At 43.5% G+C, this 16,301-nt stretch overlaps 1 protein-coding gene across 3 annotated transcripts in view; it reads right to left on the bottom strand.

The window, feature by feature from the left end:
* Window positions 1–414: 414 nt before the first annotated feature.
* Window positions 415–16,301, bottom strand: part of RNF130 (ring finger protein 130) — a 54,955-nt gene continuing 39,068 nt past the window's right edge. The window contains exons 8-9 of one of the 3 annotated variants that reach the window (XM_032703390.1): window positions 16,122–16,215; window positions 415–7,176 (exon numbers count right to left, since the gene is read on the bottom strand). In XM_032703390.1, the coding sequence (XP_032559281.1) occupies window positions 7,155–7,176; window positions 16,122–16,215 (116 nt within the window). In that variant the 3' untranslated portion in view covers window positions 415–7,154. Of the gene's footprint in view, window positions 7,177–13,080; window positions 13,272–16,121; window positions 16,216–16,301 lie in introns of those variants that run through there. The other 2 variants (XM_032703391.1, XM_032703392.1) reach the window with 2 other exon arrangements.

Here is a 16,301-nt window from a genome sequence, read left to right as displayed (position 1 = left end):
TTTGGGAGCAGCATGGTCATTTCTGAAGGCTGGGTGTGCTTTGGGGAGGGTTTGAGCACTGGGAGAAGGTGCCAAAGGATCCTTCTCTGTGTTACTATTGCTGATCCTGCTCACTAGGTACCATCATTCAGGCAGCAAAAGCTGTGGGAAGGTGGATTAGTGTCTCCAGTATATTCAGAAGTCACTTTGAACCATGTGGCGTTTAGTGGCCTGAGATTTCTAGGGACTAGTACAGCAAATTAAAAAATATTTACAGCAGAGTGGGAAAAATCCTCTCTGAAAATGGGTCTTTTGACAATGTTGTTCCACACTGCCCTCTAAGATAGATATATAAGAAATACTGGAGGGATTGGAGTCACTGGGCAATGCTCTCATCCTCCTGTGTTTTCAGAGACACCAAACTCACAAACTCCATATTTTTTAAATTGCTTTTTATTGAAATGTAGTACATTAGCAAACCCTAACTAGTCAGTATACACTATTAACATATCAGCATATACCACGTAACTACAATACAGTGTTATACTTACATCAAAACACGTCAACAAGTTCTGCTGCTGGCAAGCTACACTTTCAAAAGGGCTGGAGAGCTCTGACAGTCAGGAGGGCACCGCTTCACCCGCCGTGCCCGTGTCCCCACAGCACCCCCAGGCCCCTGGTAGCTGCTGGAGTGTTTAGGTTACCTGGTCACACCAGTGTGACCCACCTTGCAGCAAGCCAGTTGAAACAGAGTTTTCCTTTTACACACAAATTGGTTTGTTGTTGTTGTTGTTGTTTGCTGCAGTCTCCTGTGCCCAAAGGCTGGGGTGTCCCTTCTCTGCTGAGATAAAACGATCCCGTTTTGATGGATTCCGTGCATAGTTAGCCATGGCCTTGAGCAAGTGATCCTGGACAGGCATGGTCATACAGAGAAGCTTTTAGTATTTAACAGCTACTTGCAAACTGCAGCAGGGCTGACGGGACAAGCAGAAGAGCGATGCTACCACTCAGTTTGCTCCAAAAGGCTATTCCCCTTTATAGGAGCAGTGCGACAGGTCTTACCAGTGCTGGGAGGTAAGCCTAGACATACAGGCTGGGAAAAGTCTACCTGCTGATGTGGTGGCAACTGAGAAGGCTTCTTGTTCATGTAGCACCTTCCAGCAAAAGCAGAAAGCAACACGCTGGGATGTTGCCTTGCTGAGACTGCACAAATGGGCAAACAGGAGCTTTGCTTTAACAGCCCCAAACACTCCATTAAACATTCTGGCTTTACAGCAGCAAAGAACAGGTTTACTTTCAAGCCCAGACTTTCCTGTGCTGGAGCATGGGAGGGTTGCTGAGCTGCTGAGCTGGTTTCTGTACCATCCTCGTTCCCAGTGCAGCCCAGGTCTGTGGGAAGGCTGCGGGCAGACACAGCCCTTACTGCCCGAGACAACCTGAGTGTGTTACAGACACAGGCACTGGGCAGGGGAAGGGGGAATCCAGAGCAAATCTGGTGGTCCAGGCCTTAGCAAAGCCCAGCAGATCTGCTCTGCTGGGAATTAATGGCTCCTGTCCCTCCAAGGGGTTTGGTTAGCTGAAGGTCAAATCACAGCCAAGTGAAAATGAGCCCTGGAGCATGTGGGAAGCAGCAGAAAAAAAAAAAAAGGCAAACAGCATAGCAAATGCACACAACTGAGCTCAGGGAAAATAAAAAGTGCCTGGATCATGAGAGGCTTCTAGATGGACGTAGAGAAAGGAACAGCCCAGCAGAAGTGAGGGAGCCTTCACATGCATGTCCAGTTGATTTTTGGGCTGCAAAACCCCATTCCCAGCTGTGTGACACTAGCTCATGTTACACCTCAGCCTGGCATTGAAATCACTCTAAATAGCTTCAACTTTCAATAAAACACTATGTACTTCTTACTTTGCAGGAATATTAATACTTAATTACTAACTCTTTAGGAAAGGGCCTATTTTTGGGCAACACCTTATACCACAGGGCCCTCAAAACCAGGGCCCCTGGACATTATTGCCATAAAAAAGAATAAATATTCAGATGTTATTGCACAACCTACACATCCACCTCTGTTCATGTGGGCATCTCCACGAGGTTACTGGGTGGAGGAGTGAAAGGATGCTCCATGTAGGGATCCACAGAACGAGCATCCCACAGGGACAGCCCAAATCCCACAGAGCCTGCTTTGGCCAAGAACAACCTCTGTGCTCCCACAGACCGTGATGCTGGTTTGGAGCAATGAATCCCCTCTGAGGGGCTGGCTGGCATGGTGATGGCACAGTGATGTGATGGCACAGTGATGATGACGATGCTGGAGAACAGGTGGATGGCAGTGCCTGCACAATGGGGACCTTTACTTGGCTCTCCAGAGGAGGAGGAAGCAGGTAGTAATTGATGGAGTGGGATAGCAGAGATTAACTGGGAAGACTTAAGAATGTTTGGGAATGTTGCAGGCTTCTAAAAAGAATAGGGTAATGAAAGGATCAAAACACTGACAGACAACAAGATGTTGATTAGTGCTGCTTTGCAAAGGCTCATGCAAGTGGATTTATTCTCCCTAAAGCACTTTACAAGCACCAAGTGAACCTGCCAGGCCCCTATGAGGTTGGGGCTTTGACCAACAGCTCAGGACATCACCGACTGGGGGTAACAGAGCACCATGGCTCTGCACCAGGAGCAAAATCCCATCTGGAGCCCTGCTCTTGTCACCGCATCCCACAAAGAAGGGGTAGGGAGTACTGCTTTTTCTCTTAATTATTTCAAAACCATTGGAAACAAAGCATAAATGAGCACCAATGTACAGATGTACAGTCTACCTTTCCCCTGATTTCCCCCCAATCAGCTTAATTGGAGCATCTTTCCCTCCCTCACTCCCTCCACTGCACAGCAGTTTCCACCGAGTGTGCCAGAGCTCAGGCTGCCCTGAGCAGTGCCCTGTGGTGCAGCAAGTCTAGCAGGGAAAGGAAAAAGTGAAAAAATCTTTAAATATAACAACACATATGCAAGCTGTCATGGCACATCATGCACTCTTCTGCACTGCTCAGACTGGAAAATTAGGTCAAGTATGGCTGTGTAACGAGGGGTGAAAAAGGAGCAAAAGCTTCACTTGGGAAGTTGAAGGTGTTTCCTGAGGTCCCTGCCCTGAGTCCTCCTGCCCTTCTCTCCCCACCCTGCAGGGCTGGCAGCAGCCCTGTGGCTCTTGCATTTGCCCCACTGTGCCTCAGCTTGTGAGCTATTTTCTATGCTGTAGAAAACAAATTACTATTAGCTAAGCAAAATGCCAAATATTTTTAATAATTAAGTCAACTCACTTGCCAGTAATCAGGCTGCAGAGCTGCCTGAACTTCAGCTCAACCCTGGTGCCTTCATCCTTCAGCTCATGACCTGATTGTGGCATTACCTCAAACCTAAATTGGACTGAACAAGTTCTGAAGCCTCAGTGTGACCCATGCTTCCTGAAGAATTTCCTCTGCTCTCCAGTACCTGGTAAAAAGCTCTTGGCTCTCCCAAGCCTTTGCACTATTTTACATGAGTGTGTTTAAAGAAAACAGAAGATGTGTAAAAGTCTCATAACATAGTCCTAAACACGTTTATTGAACTCTTTTTGGTCTTTCTTTGGCTAATGTAGGATACCTGGCTATTCCTATAGCATCCTATAGGTGCCAGGGCAAGCATCCTAGAGCAAGGGGACAGTGCAGATCCCAACACAGGAGCTCACTGGAGAGAGCAATTGTGAGGGTCTTTAGGTAAATTTTAACATGCTTCAAGTTTAATATTTAATGTTGTATTATAGGTAAAAAGCACACTTACGGTCTGTTTTTTTTTTTTTTACTGGCAATTATCCTCTAAGAACACAAGCAAATCTGGATTTTACAAATGTCTTACGGGAACATGCAAAACTTTCATAGAACAAGAGGCCAGGAAAGAGAAGGTGAAGTGTTGGGGTTTAAATAGTTTGGGGAAATACTTGGAGATAAAAGCTTTTTTTAATATGTAGAAGTCATAAAACGAATGTTGCTGTTGAAAAGCACTTTTTCTTTTTTAACCTTAAAAACGATTTTTCCAAGTTACTGGCACTTACAGTCCTTGGTAGATTGCTCTTATGTTTTATTTCTGTGAAATGACTCAAACCACACACAGCACCACTGCAGCAGATCAAGAACAACGATGCTCACCAAGCTTTTTTTATATACTGATTAATATTAAAAGGAAAACCTCAAACTTACCAGCACAGCCCAGAAAAAAAATCACCCATGTTGCTGTGGTGCCTCCTCCCCATGCTAAATATGACTAAGTGGGAGAATGTCTGCTACAGCACGTAGGGATCAATTGCTTGAACAAGCTTTTAATTTTTCCACTGTTGCAAGATTTTCCAAATCCAGGATGCCAATTATAAACATCAGCTCCCTTATCCAAGATGCTACAGCACAAATCCACTTTTACATCACTGTGCCAGACTCTGATCTCCAAAGAGGCAAACCTGCCCTCCCCCCGCTTAAAACCAAGATGTTCAGTTGGAAATAAGGAAATTTAACAAAATACGAATGACATTATTTATTATTTTGTCTTTGGGGGCTTTGTGCTTTCTAGCTTTTAAATTTAATTTCCATGCCTTTTCTTGCTTTTCTGTATATCCTGGCACGGATCCTGCATATCCCTGCGAACGGCTCAGTTGCAGCTCAGGAACCATCAGTTTTGGTTTCCTGCCGAACCTGTGCCCTGGTGCTGTTCCTGGTGGCCTTGAGGGAAATCCCTGTGCCAGGCTGAGACAGCCCCTACAAGAAGGATTTGCGTGGAGGATCAGCACCCCATACAAGAGGCTGTCCTACCCAAACCCCACTGTGCACATGCAGAAAAACACCCAGACATTTTTGTATTCAACCAGGAACAGCCAGGTGCCTGTGGGTTTATTGCGACCCTGACTGCCCTCCACAGATAAAAACAAGCCCTATAACATCCTTGAGAGCTGGTGATTTTTCTCTCAGGCATTTGTTTTTGGAAGGTGCCCGCTCTCACGTGTTTACCTGCTGTGATCCTGCAGATGTAATTACGAAAACAGGGGTTGCTCAATCAGCCCCTCTGCCACCCCCGAGCCCTGTATGGGCCTGAGCACAGCTCAGCCAGGCTGGGTTGGGGAGCTCTGCCTGGGCTTGTCTGTCAGGAGCTGCGTCACTGCCCCTCTTGCAAATCTGCCAGCAGAGGAAGGATCCTGACCACGACCTGCTGCTGCTCAAGCCACTGCTGGTACTTTCTGTGACCTTCACTTTTGCTTCGCAGGAGAAAGTGGGTGTCAAGATTGTGCTCTTAAGAAGTCTGGGGCTTCAGCACATTTCTGGAGTGAGCTGAATGACAATAAAAGTGCATTCGGTAAATATAAATGTGGGTATTATGAGAAAAACCTCCCTACACTTCACACCACCCACTCTTGAATTATCAGATTAAATAAAGCTGACGCACAGCAACAAAAGTCAAAGGAAGCTCAGCAAAGAGGATCATTTCCTCATTTTACAGAGCTGGGTTTTTCTTTTTTCTCTTAAACATCCATGTTAAAGACACAGCTGAACCACACCTCAGAAAAGGATATATGTTAAGCAGACTGCTATACAATTAAAAACATTATAAAGGAGGGGAAATTCCCCTGCTTGTAGCAAAAGCAGGTGAAATTAAAGCACGGCAGAGTATGTCTTACCTTTCTTTTTGGCTTAATTGATTTCTCAAGATTCCTATACAGAGGGTGAAACTGTGTTTCATATTACAAGGACACAAAATGCATTTCTACACCTACAGTAACTTAGACTGCAATGGAGAAAAATCCAAACATTCATTAACAGCTATGCATTGTCTGGTAGGAAAAGGTGGAGCAGAAGCGCTCGCTCCTCCACGTCGGCTCTTTTGAGGAACGCTGTGGATGACAGCTCCAGAGGTTACACTCGCTCTCCATTTCTGCATTGTTCTCTCAGAAGCTTGCAAACCATATCCATTTCCCCACCACTTTTGTCACATGCTGGTAAAAATTGATTTTTCCTGCAGCGTGTCAAAGCAGTAGCTGCTTTCCTTTCTTCTCCTGCTTTCTGCATTCCCGTTATTGATGTCAGTGGGAAAGGGCACAGCTCAGAGAATGCGTTTGTTAAATAACTGTTGCAGATCTCAACGGGAGAATGGGATAAGAAGCTTACCTCTTTTCTTCTCTGTGTAATGCCAACATGCTGGCTTTTAAAAAACCTCAGTGAAAAATTCGGTGGATTTTTTTACCCCCCACCCCCCCCCCAAAAAAAAAGTTAAGTGAGAAAGAAAGCTAATTCGATTCCTGCATATTTCAAAAAGTCTAATGGTTATCAGGTAGATCAAGTGCTGGTTCTGTGAACGTCCTCTCTACAGAAAGAGACTCACTTGACTTGAGCACACGGAAGGACCAAAAGTATATTCTGTGTACACCATTTTTCTCCTGCTTCAATCAAACTGGAGAAAAAAAAACCAAGCACCAAGTTCCTTGAAATCTTTCTGCAAACGCAGGTTCTCTCTGCAGCTTGAACGTCAGACTGGCTCGCCACTGTCCGGGGTTAGGTGGGCTGTAGGAAACTCAATGCACTTATAAAGGTCCCTCTCAGAAGGGGCTATTTCACAGTAAGGTTATGGATTGACCAAGATATACGAGTGCTTTTACCAGTCACTGGCCATCTCCTCTACAACCAGTTCCCTTTCTGACATTGCCCAACCACGTGGACAATTAAACAACTGGAAACAGCAGACGCCTGTGTTAAGAGACGCATTTGCAGTTCAACACAAACTCTCAGGACCACCGTAAAACCTCTTCTGCGTCGCCGCGGCTGGACCGACACAGCTCCCCATGCTGTTACTCAGCAACTTCCATCAGACAACCTTGCTTGCACGCAACTCTTTGTCAGCTCAGAGATGCCACCTCAGAAACCACCCCAGCTGGTCTTCGTCTGTGCAATCGAGAAGGCGGGTTCGTGTTCTGGAAAAAGCAGCTCTTCTTCAGACAAAGGAGATCCATGGAAAGAGTACACAACAATAGGAATGAGAAATGAAAAAAACGGAAAAAGGGCCAGGAAGGAGCATGGATTCCTCTCAGGTTTTGTTCTCGTCATACATGTCCAAGGCAGGCTCGATGGTTGAGAACTCGCTCTCGTAGACCAGGCTTCGAGGGGACAGAGAGTTACGATGGAAGAAGTGACTGCCTGCAAGAGGTAGAACAAAACCACATTAGGAACACACACAAACAACATAAGAACTGAGTAAAGCATCCTCATACCCGGGTGCTGGCTGCAAACACAGTACACAAGGAAAAAATAGCCACCCTTTAATGCAAACCAGTAACAACCATATGAAATATTTCACCTCTGTTCACCTGATCCCCTGACAATTCAAAGCAACTGCTTTCCATAGGCATGAACAGGCCCACCTCAAATGGCTCTTTCAGATAAAACAGGTCAAGTCTGAGCAAGGCTGGGGCAGGCTGGAGTTTTGCACTTGGTGCTGGCTGTTGATTTACAGCCTTGTAAAGCAGGGATGTGCTTCCTTGAGAAACCCAGAAAGCTTCAGTTGACACCGAAGCACTGTGTTGTGCACCACCTCGGTGGCCTGGTGTTCCCGTGGCTCTATGAACCCACAGATGTGTTTTGCAAGAAGCCCAGCCCTCCTGCTACACAAACGGTTCTCTGAAAGTATCTATCAGATCAGGCCCTTGGCCAAAGCATTTCATTACCTGGCTTCTCAATCCCAGGGGGGAATAGCTGGGAGCTGCTTAGATTACAATACACCAGGCAGCTACATGAGCCAAACTGGAGGCAACTGAAAAGCTTCCAAGTTCATCAAGAAGGTACTCAGCAAACCAAGGTGCCTCCAGTTTCAGGCATCAGTGAGGCAAGATCCTCAGGGATCTTAGCCCTGGCGGATCTTAGGAGCTTAAATCCCCCTTTCTTTGCCAAATTTTGAGCCCAGCCTATGTCATTCTGAAAATAAAGAGCTTACAGAAGATATGAGAATTCAGCTGTTATTGTCCAAAACACCTTTTCTCCTTCCCCAAAAGACACAGATTCAAAAAACCCCAAAAGTAAGTCCTTATTATGATTAAAAATGAAAAACTAGAGTTATAATCAAATGTGTATGATTGTGTAAAAGCAAAAGCGAAGATGAATTTTGCACTTATCAAAGCAGAGGAATCACAGCAGCACTGGCTGGGAGAGCCAGGGACTCTGTAGATGGACTTCATGAAAACTTCAGCATGCTGTGCCAGCAAGCTGCCATCTGGGTCTGCAGCAAACTCCTTCCTGAGCTGCACAGAGATTGTGTGCCCAGGCCAAATCCTTGCTCAAAACAGCAAGAAATTGGAGCTGGGCAATGGATCTGCTGCTCTTTTACCACCAAAAGCCAGTACACACACTCGCTCCAAAATTCGCAAGGAGAAGTTCTCATAAGCAAATTAATTTATTTCTGATCTCGGTGTTAACTGAAACAAAGTGAAATTAGTAGTTACACTGCATAGGACTGAATCGTTCACTCTGCCAGGAGCACATATCCAGGTTTCAAATAAATAAATAAACAAATATAAATAAATAAGGGTTGAGTATTTGAGGGAACATAAACTTGGAACCATGACTTTCCAGATGACCATAGTCGGACTCCAACAACTGGACTTGATGATCTTAGAGGTCTTTTCCAACCTCAATGATTCTATAATTCAAACAAAAAACCCCAAACCTGCTTTGAAATTATACCAGATAAAACTGATTTCAAGATTGTGTTATGGGTCAGGATAATTTAATTTTTGACGAGTGAGTCTCAGCTTGCAGTTGAAATAAGCCTTGAATATTGGATGTTTCACCTCCCTTTCCTCCACCTGCTGCAATGCTACACACAACCAGTCCTCAAACAAACCAACGGGGTTTCTAAAAGCTTGGTGTTGTTTTTGTTTTTATTACACAGAAATCAAACACGGGTTTGGAAGCACGTGGCCCAGGCCATCATCTCCTCTGTGCACCCAGACTTCCACTCCAGCAGACTCGAGGGAGAGATTTAATCAACAGGCTGAGAGGTCATCTGACAACAAATATTTTATATTAATCTGGAAATAGGCAGCGTATATCTTACACTTCTAAAATTCTTTACTGTGATGTTTTTGTCCTTGGCAGAAGAAATGCAAGCCACCCACTCCCAGGGAGGCTGCATGTTTCCATGCAGATAGACATCTCTTGGCTTCCATACCACTTCTGGGACACATTGCTCCTTCTTTTCCTAAATGTCTCCTCTCTCATGCAGTGCAGCCCGCCCAGGGCTGAGGATCCAGCTGCTGCCTCGGTGTTTTCCAGCACTCAATCTTCAGGTGTTCCATTAACCAGGTCGGGACCACTGCCCACAGCCCACGGCTGGAGCAGCAGAGTCAGCAGGGCACAGTGACCCAGCCACACTCCTCTTAATGCAGAAAATTGCTAATGTTTGTTTAAAAATGTGGCATCAGTCCAGATGATAAATTTACTGAATAAATGTATTTTAAGGACAAGTACAAACATCCGCAGTTCCAAATTCAGCTCATGAGTCTGTTCTTCCTATTTTGCACTTACTAAGAAAGATCAACATTTATCCCTTAGGTATGGAAAACAAATGGGAAGGCTGCATGCAGTTTTGATACAAGAAAATGAATCCTTCAATGCTCTCTGCCACTATTCTTCATTATACGCTTTAAAAGAACTTTTCCTATTGCTTGCGTTGAGCCTGAAAATAATCATATTACCCTGGAATTATCTTTATACCTATCAAAGGATGCCACGGAACTGGGCACAATACCAAGGCCAAAAATCCAAGAGATACAGCACTGCAGGTGCATCAGGACTAAGCATCACCTGGTGTTTGTTCCCTTTCCATCTGAAAGTATTTTAATGCCCTTAGTCATTAATCAGGGCCATCTTCTGCCACAAGCTGCAGTCCCTCCACAGCTCCTCTGGCATGACGGCTTCTTACTGTGGGAATCTGATCAGAGCACTCCCCGTCTCAGACAATCTGTTTTAAACAGGGACCCTCTCAGTTAAGGAACAACAGAGTGGGATTGTTCATAAAGCACTGTTTCCTTGAAGCCAGCTTATCAGGAAAACTGTGACATGGTGTCCATCGTGGAGACATGGTGGGATGACTGCCACAACTGGAGCACTGCCATGGATGGCTGAAAGCCCTTCAGAAGGGATAGGCAAGGAGAGGCATTGGGGTAGCCCTGTGCCTCAGGGATTTGATTGTGAGGAGTTTAATGATAGTAGAGGTTGAAATGTTTATGGGTAAGAACTGAAGAAAGGCCAACAGGGCACATGGAAATGGTCAGTGACCTGCTAACACCACTCAGACACACACAAGTCCATGGGGCCGGATGGGATCCATCCAAGGGCACTGAGGGAGCTGGTGGAAGTGCTCACTGAGCCACTTTCCATCATTTACCAGTAGTCCCAGTGAACTGGGGAGGTCCCAGCTGACTGGAGGTTTAGCAAAAAACCCCTCTACAAGAAGGGCTGGAAGAGAGATCTGGGGAATACAGCCTGACCTTGGTGCCAGGGAAGGTCATGGGACAGATCATGCTGAGTGTGATCACACAGCACATACAGGGCAACCAGGGGCTCAGGCCCAGCCAGAACAGGTTTAGGAAAGGCAGGTCCTGCTTGATTAACCTGGTCTGCTTCTACAATAAGGTGATGAGTTTAGTGGATGAGGGGAAGGTTGTGGATGTGTCTACCTGTACTTTGGTAAAGCCTTTGACACTGTGTCCCACAGCATTGTCCTGGAGAAACTGGCTTGGACAGGTACACTCTTCACTGGGTTAAGAACTGGCTGGATGTCTGGGCTCAGAAAGTGGTGGGGAATGGAATTAAACCCGGTTGGTGACAAGTCACTGGTGTTCCCCCAGGCTCAGTACTGGGGCCAGTCCTGTTTAATGTCTTTAGGGATGATCTGGACGAGGTGACTGAGTGCACTCAGTACGTTTGCAGGTGACAACAGGGTGGATGTGAGTGCTGATCTGCTGGAGGGCAGGAAGGCTCCACAGAGGGATCTGGACAGGCTGGATCGAGGCATTTAAAGGACATATTCAGTGGTGGGTTTTGCAACACTGGGTTAATGACTGCACTTGATCACCTCAGAGGGGTTTTCCAACCTAAGTGATTCTATGAAAAACTTTGGGAATTTCCTTCTTGTGCCTATCCAGAGTAAAAAAAAAATCGAGTCCATCTTTGAACACATTTATTTCATTAACAGATAGTCATAGCTCACCTGACCTAGAAGTAACCTAGCAGAAATTGTCTATGTTTTTATTCACACTTTGTTGAGACAATTGTTAAAGGCTCAAAAAAAAATTAGAAAAGATGGTGCTGAGTTATTTAAATCTCTATGTGAATCTCCCTCTATGGAGGGAGATTCACTAAAATGTCCTATCAGCCTTTCCATTCCAAATATCACTCAACTTCTCCTTCTGCTGCTGTTCTGTAGAAGAAACAAGAACTGGAGCTGTTGTGGTACTTTTTGCAGCTGGGTCATGACTCTGCTCAGGTTGTCTCTGCACATCTCTCCCAACAGCACTAAATAGCACTTAAGGAATTTTTTTCAGGAGACAAGCACAAACTTATCAGTTCTACTACTGCTGTTGAGAGATGGGTGAAAAAAACATATATCATGCTCTAACCACATTCCTCCATTTTTGGCAACAACAGTCAGCTGACATACACTGTACTTTAAAAGCAGACAGTCCTCAGACACAGTATGTTTGAAGCTTTTTTCTTTCCATGAGGAAGTCCAATGGGGTTTTCCAGTCTTTCAAAAGGCACTTACTGCTCTATTGATTGTTTTCATATTTCTTTCAGAATTTCACAAGGACACACTGAAGAAGAATTCTATTAAATGCACTGAAGCTATCACACATTTCATTTCTTATTATAAAAGCTGCCTTCTCAGCTGAAGTCTGATGGACAAATAAGAATTAAGAAACAATTTTAATGCAGCATCTGGCTGTGTTCCTAACTTCTAAAAGTGCCTATACATAAAAATAAAATTAAATTAAATCCCCTGGTTCCCAGTACATAAAAAAATTAAACCTTACAGTAAAATTGCTTCTCTCTGTTCGTTTAATTAATTTAGAAAGCATTCCGTTTCGAACATCTACATCTTGATCCCAGAACAACAAAAACAACCAAACACAGAACAGGCTTTAACTTCTGTCAATGACTTTTTCCTTCCTGACTTGTTACCTTCCTCTACCCATCTGATTAAACTCAAGCATTAGCATTTGGCTGGGACTCAGACCCTCGTGTTTCAACTGACTGTTGTGAAATTACTCACACTCTGCTTGCATAAGTCAACTTGTGTGAAACAGCCGGAGCGAGGACAGCGAGGAGAGATGTTTTCCCTCTGACTCCTCACCACTAAAGAAGCCACGGCAAGAAGGAACATGCTTACATAGAGTTTCTACATCAAATGATTTGAATCTGAACCAAAACTAACCCATCTAGCCCTGAAAGGAGGTTTCACATACGACAGCGGGGGAAACGCAATGTTTCCACTTGTTATTAGGAAGGAAGAAGCGGTTTAGAGCAGCTTCACTTTTATCAAAAAGAAGGGTGGGGTGAAAGTAAAAGACAGAAAAGGTTTATGATTTGTATTTTGAGACAACAGCATTGCAAACCTTCAGCAATGCCTGACCTCAAGGCAAAAATTATACTGCCATGCTCCCACTGCGACACGGGAGCATTACAGAAGGAAAAACTGTGAAAAGGTTCCTATTTCAAATTAATTCTCAGCTGGAGTCAAGGTAAGTCCGTTATATGGACTTACACAAGAATGCTTGGCCCAGCTTTTTTTCCCCTAATAAGTTGGTATGGAATGATTGCTACTAATACTTGTTAGTCACTTCAGTGGTGGGTGGCATCATAACGACGGCACTGCATGAGATTTCCACTCCTGTGTCCCAAAACGAATGGAGAATAATAGAGAACTGCAATGATGAAATCATTCAAAGGAAATAAAGCACCTTATAAAATTTACGAAATCCTCTCAGACTTGAGTACTAACACAGAAAGCCCAAGAAGAATGAAATTCTCACAGAGTAAGATTTCATAATTAAAGTGGTTTTTTTTTATTTCTTCACTTTTTCCTTAATACAAAGCTTTGGCATCAGCAAATTTTATGAAAAAATAGAATGTACTAAATAATTGCTTGTGCTGCATGATCGATAAATGATGCATAAAAATAGGTGTCTCTCTCCGAGGCAATCGGCCGGAAAGCGTTTCTTCAATACCATTCTGCTCTGCGGGGCAGAAAAAAAAAGGAACAAAATATTTATGTTAAAGTTAATACTGCCAATACTAAAAAAAAATAAAAATAAAAATAAAAATAAAAAAAAAAATAAAAAAAATCCTGTAAAAGTAAGCTAGTGAAAAGTGACTAATTATACAAGGCCAGAGCATTAAGAGAGGTCTGTATTTGTCACGTCATTCTTACAGGACAGCCAGAGGTCTGAGCACTTCTAAGCTTTCGAGGACACTTCATCTGCTACTGAAAACTTTCTCTGAGTGGTGCTACCCAGTATCTGGGCTTTTTGGGCTGAAACCCACAGTTATACAGTAATTTCTGACTGTTCCCTAAGCAGGAAGGCAAAATGTGCTGCTTCTGTTCCTTTCAAACACCACCTAAATCTTTTAACAGTAATACTGAAAGGATATTTTGAGACCAAGAGAAAGCAGCTGGTTCCTTATTCTCTTGTCACTGAGACAATGTTTACTTTTATCACAACTATTTAAAAATGCACCTGTGTATATATACATATACACAAACATACATATACACAGTTAAATATGTATATACTCACAACACCAGAACTATTGGTCTAAATAAATATCTTTAAGCTGAGGGAAGGACATAGAAAAAAAGGAACAAGATATGGTTTTAGATGAGTTTTAAAGGAGAATATTTGGCACCTTTTACATGCATCAGCATATTACATGAACTCATTCTTGTTGCTGTTGTTTTCTGATAAGAAAAACTCCTCTGCTTCCTCCTGAAACACTACCATAACAAAGGCAGGGTATGCCAGCATTGCTTTTTATATGGAGAGCAGCATAAAAAGCAGATATGCAGTTATGACATTTAATAAAAATTGCAGTGAGAAGGAGCTACCATATATTTGGCACGATATTCAGCACAGAAAAATGCATTGTCTGGCACTTGGGAACACAAGGTGTCAATGAAACAATAAATCTAAGCATTAGTGTCATTTTAAACTGTCTAAAATGAGTAGCCAAACACAGCAGCACTTGTGGAGGCTGCTCAGATCCCAAAGGATTCAGATGAAGCTGAGCTGAGGTTAAAGGCTACAGCAAGGTACCTCATTTACCCAAGTAAGTGATTTTTGACAGCTCTGGTTTCTGTGGTTGTGAGTTTCCTTAAATCTGCCTCAAGTATACACTCGTATGAGCTCGCATTTCAATTCCTATCACTTGGGAAAGGTGCTCTCCTTGTATCACCACACCCTTTGTGAAAACACTTTGCAGGAGGCCCAAACCTCTCTTGCCAGTGTGAAGCAGCTTGTCCTTCCAGTACAAACAGACCCAGATCCCGCTGAGCAAAAGGCAACGAAGAGTTGCAAGGCAAGGCGGGAATGCAGCTGCTATCGGTGCCCACATCTGGATGACACCACCAGGGCTGCAGCTCCTCCTCCTCCTCCCTAATGACGTGCAAGTGCCCGGAAATGCAGACATTCCCGTTCCACAGCTCCTCTTGCTCCATGCTTTCCCAAGCTACTCTTCTGGGCAGATGAACTATGTTCAGCTGCAGCTTCGTTGCCAAGCTGCCGACTGAGGGATGCAATTTCAAGATTTTGACAAATGGGGGAAAAAATTAATAATCAGGAGACTTGATAGGGCTATTTGAAGTTCTAAAACTTTTCTTCATGGAGCCCTTTTGGAATCAGCATGTGAAAAGAGGAGGAAAGGAAGATTTGCAACTTAGTGGTAAAGATCCCTGATGACCAATGCTAAGGCCTCTCCTGAAGATGATTAGCTTGTGACTGTCTAAAATTTTACACTGGAGACTATTAGACATGTTTACATCTTACTGAGAAGGACACCTTATACTTTCCAAACAGCAATAAAAGTAAAAAACCTCCTTCTTTCTCTTATCTCAAGCAAAAAAAAAAAAAGAAGAAAATTATCTTTATAAAGCTACATTTCCAGGCTGCACAGCAGACTGCCTTTGAATCTCACCCCACTTCTGGGAGAGAGATCAACACATTAATGGAAACTCAGCTGCGTCAAGATGTTCAGAGATAAAGAAAGATGTTGACACTTTGCCTTCCCAAGTAAATAAATAAATTATGATTAAACATATATCATGAGCTCAGATATTCCGTACATCTACATGAGAATAGCTAGATGTACCTAGATAATAGATCTGCAGAATAGATTTATACTTGCCCACACACAGAACTATAAAAAAGAGACTGAAAGTCATGTTCTAGGGCAATTTCTTGTCCACCTTGTCTGAAGGGAGGCTGGGGGGTTCTGTATAAATTAAGAAAGCAGGGAAGCAAGTATCTCTTCATTTAAGAGAGAAGTAACAGTACTGCATTCATTGCTTTCATCTCTCCCTCTCCTAAGAGCAAAAATGGTAGTTTTCTGTTTAAATACTTTGTTTTTTCTTAGCTGAGAGTGTGCCAACTAGGAATACAGATTTATTTTTTTTAATATGAATTTGACTATAAAATTGAGGTCAAAACTGTCAAAGGTAACTGCTGGTAGTTTTTTTGGCTCTGCCAGGTGCATTTTGAACATGGGAATTTAATAGCAGAAATCTAATGTTTACCTAGACCACTGATCAAAAACTGAACATAAAATATTCTCTATTTCCCCCGTTTCAGGTCTCCACTTAGCAAGGAGATTTCCTCAGACAATCCAGCTAAATATAAATGAAGAGGGCCTCTGGATGTTACCCTAAAACCTACAGTTAACAGATGCACTTGCATTTGAGAAAAGCAGGAAAGGAATTTGATTCCTTGACAGCTGTGTTTTCCCCCTTCTCTATTCCCTTGGTATGTATTCCCAATGTTGTCCATGACACACACCCACCAGAAATACACAGAAACATCTGAATATTTACTTACTCATTAGCATTCAAGCTAGCTGTGGCTTTGATGATCATGTAGCAGAGTGTAAGGGCACTGAGGAGGCCAAAACTGGCAATAATAAACCATTCTTCTGTTGACAAAGGAAAGGGAGGAAATCACTCGTGGGAGAAGGCTTATGTCAAAGCGATGCCAATATTCCCCTCAAACACCAGTGGT

This window comes from Chiroxiphia lanceolata, chromosome 15 (genome assembly GCF_009829145.1).
Source record: "Chiroxiphia lanceolata isolate bChiLan1 chromosome 15, bChiLan1.pri, whole genome shotgun sequence".
Taxonomy (NCBI): Eukaryota; Metazoa; Chordata; class Aves; order Passeriformes; family Pipridae; genus Chiroxiphia; species Chiroxiphia lanceolata.
Note: the sequence above shows the minus strand (reverse complement) of the source record. Positions and strands in the feature narration are given on the sequence as shown.